The 326-nt window shown below is 63.2% G+C and overlaps 1 protein-coding gene across 2 annotated transcripts in view; it reads left to right on the forward strand.

Annotated features, from left to right (window-relative positions):
* Tfap4 (transcription factor AP-4) overlaps positions 1-326 on the forward strand; it is a 50,243-nt gene that overhangs the window by 35,544 nt on the left and 14,373 nt on the right. The window contains exon 1 of one of the 2 annotated variants that reach the window (XM_010644076.3): positions 65-245. The exons of the other annotated variant lie outside the window; for it this stretch is intronic. Within the exon in view, the coding sequence (XP_010642378.1) occupies positions 157-245 (89 nt within the window). The 5' untranslated portion in view covers positions 65-156. Of the gene's footprint in view, positions 1-64; positions 246-326 lie in introns of those variants that run through there. 2 annotated transcript variants of the gene reach the window in all.

The raw sequence follows: 326 nt of genomic DNA on the forward strand, positions 1-326 counted from the left end.
CCGCCTCCCTCCCCTCTCCGCCGCCGCCGCCGCCAGCATCTGGGACCGGCCGATTCTGCACCTCCGTCCAGCGCTGCCCTTTGATTCGGATTTCCATCTTGCATTCTCCGGCGGACCGCGGGACCTGGCTCGTGCAGAGGAGGGGGGCCGATCGCTATGGAGTATTTCATGGTGCCCACTCAGAAGGTGCCCTCTTTGCAACATTTCAGGAAAACAGAGAAAGAAGTGATAGGAGGGCTCTGTAGGTGTGTACTCCTCCTTCCCCTAACCCCTTCCTACCATTGCAGCCCCCAGCCAGCCCGCCTGGGGCTGGCGCGCGTGTGCGC

This window comes from Fukomys damarensis, unplaced genomic scaffold, assembly GCF_012274545.1.
Source record: "Fukomys damarensis isolate Sample0158 unplaced genomic scaffold, DMR_v1.0_HiC HiC_scaffold_34, whole genome shotgun sequence".
Classification (NCBI taxonomy): Eukaryota; Metazoa; Chordata; class Mammalia; order Rodentia; family Bathyergidae; genus Fukomys; species Fukomys damarensis.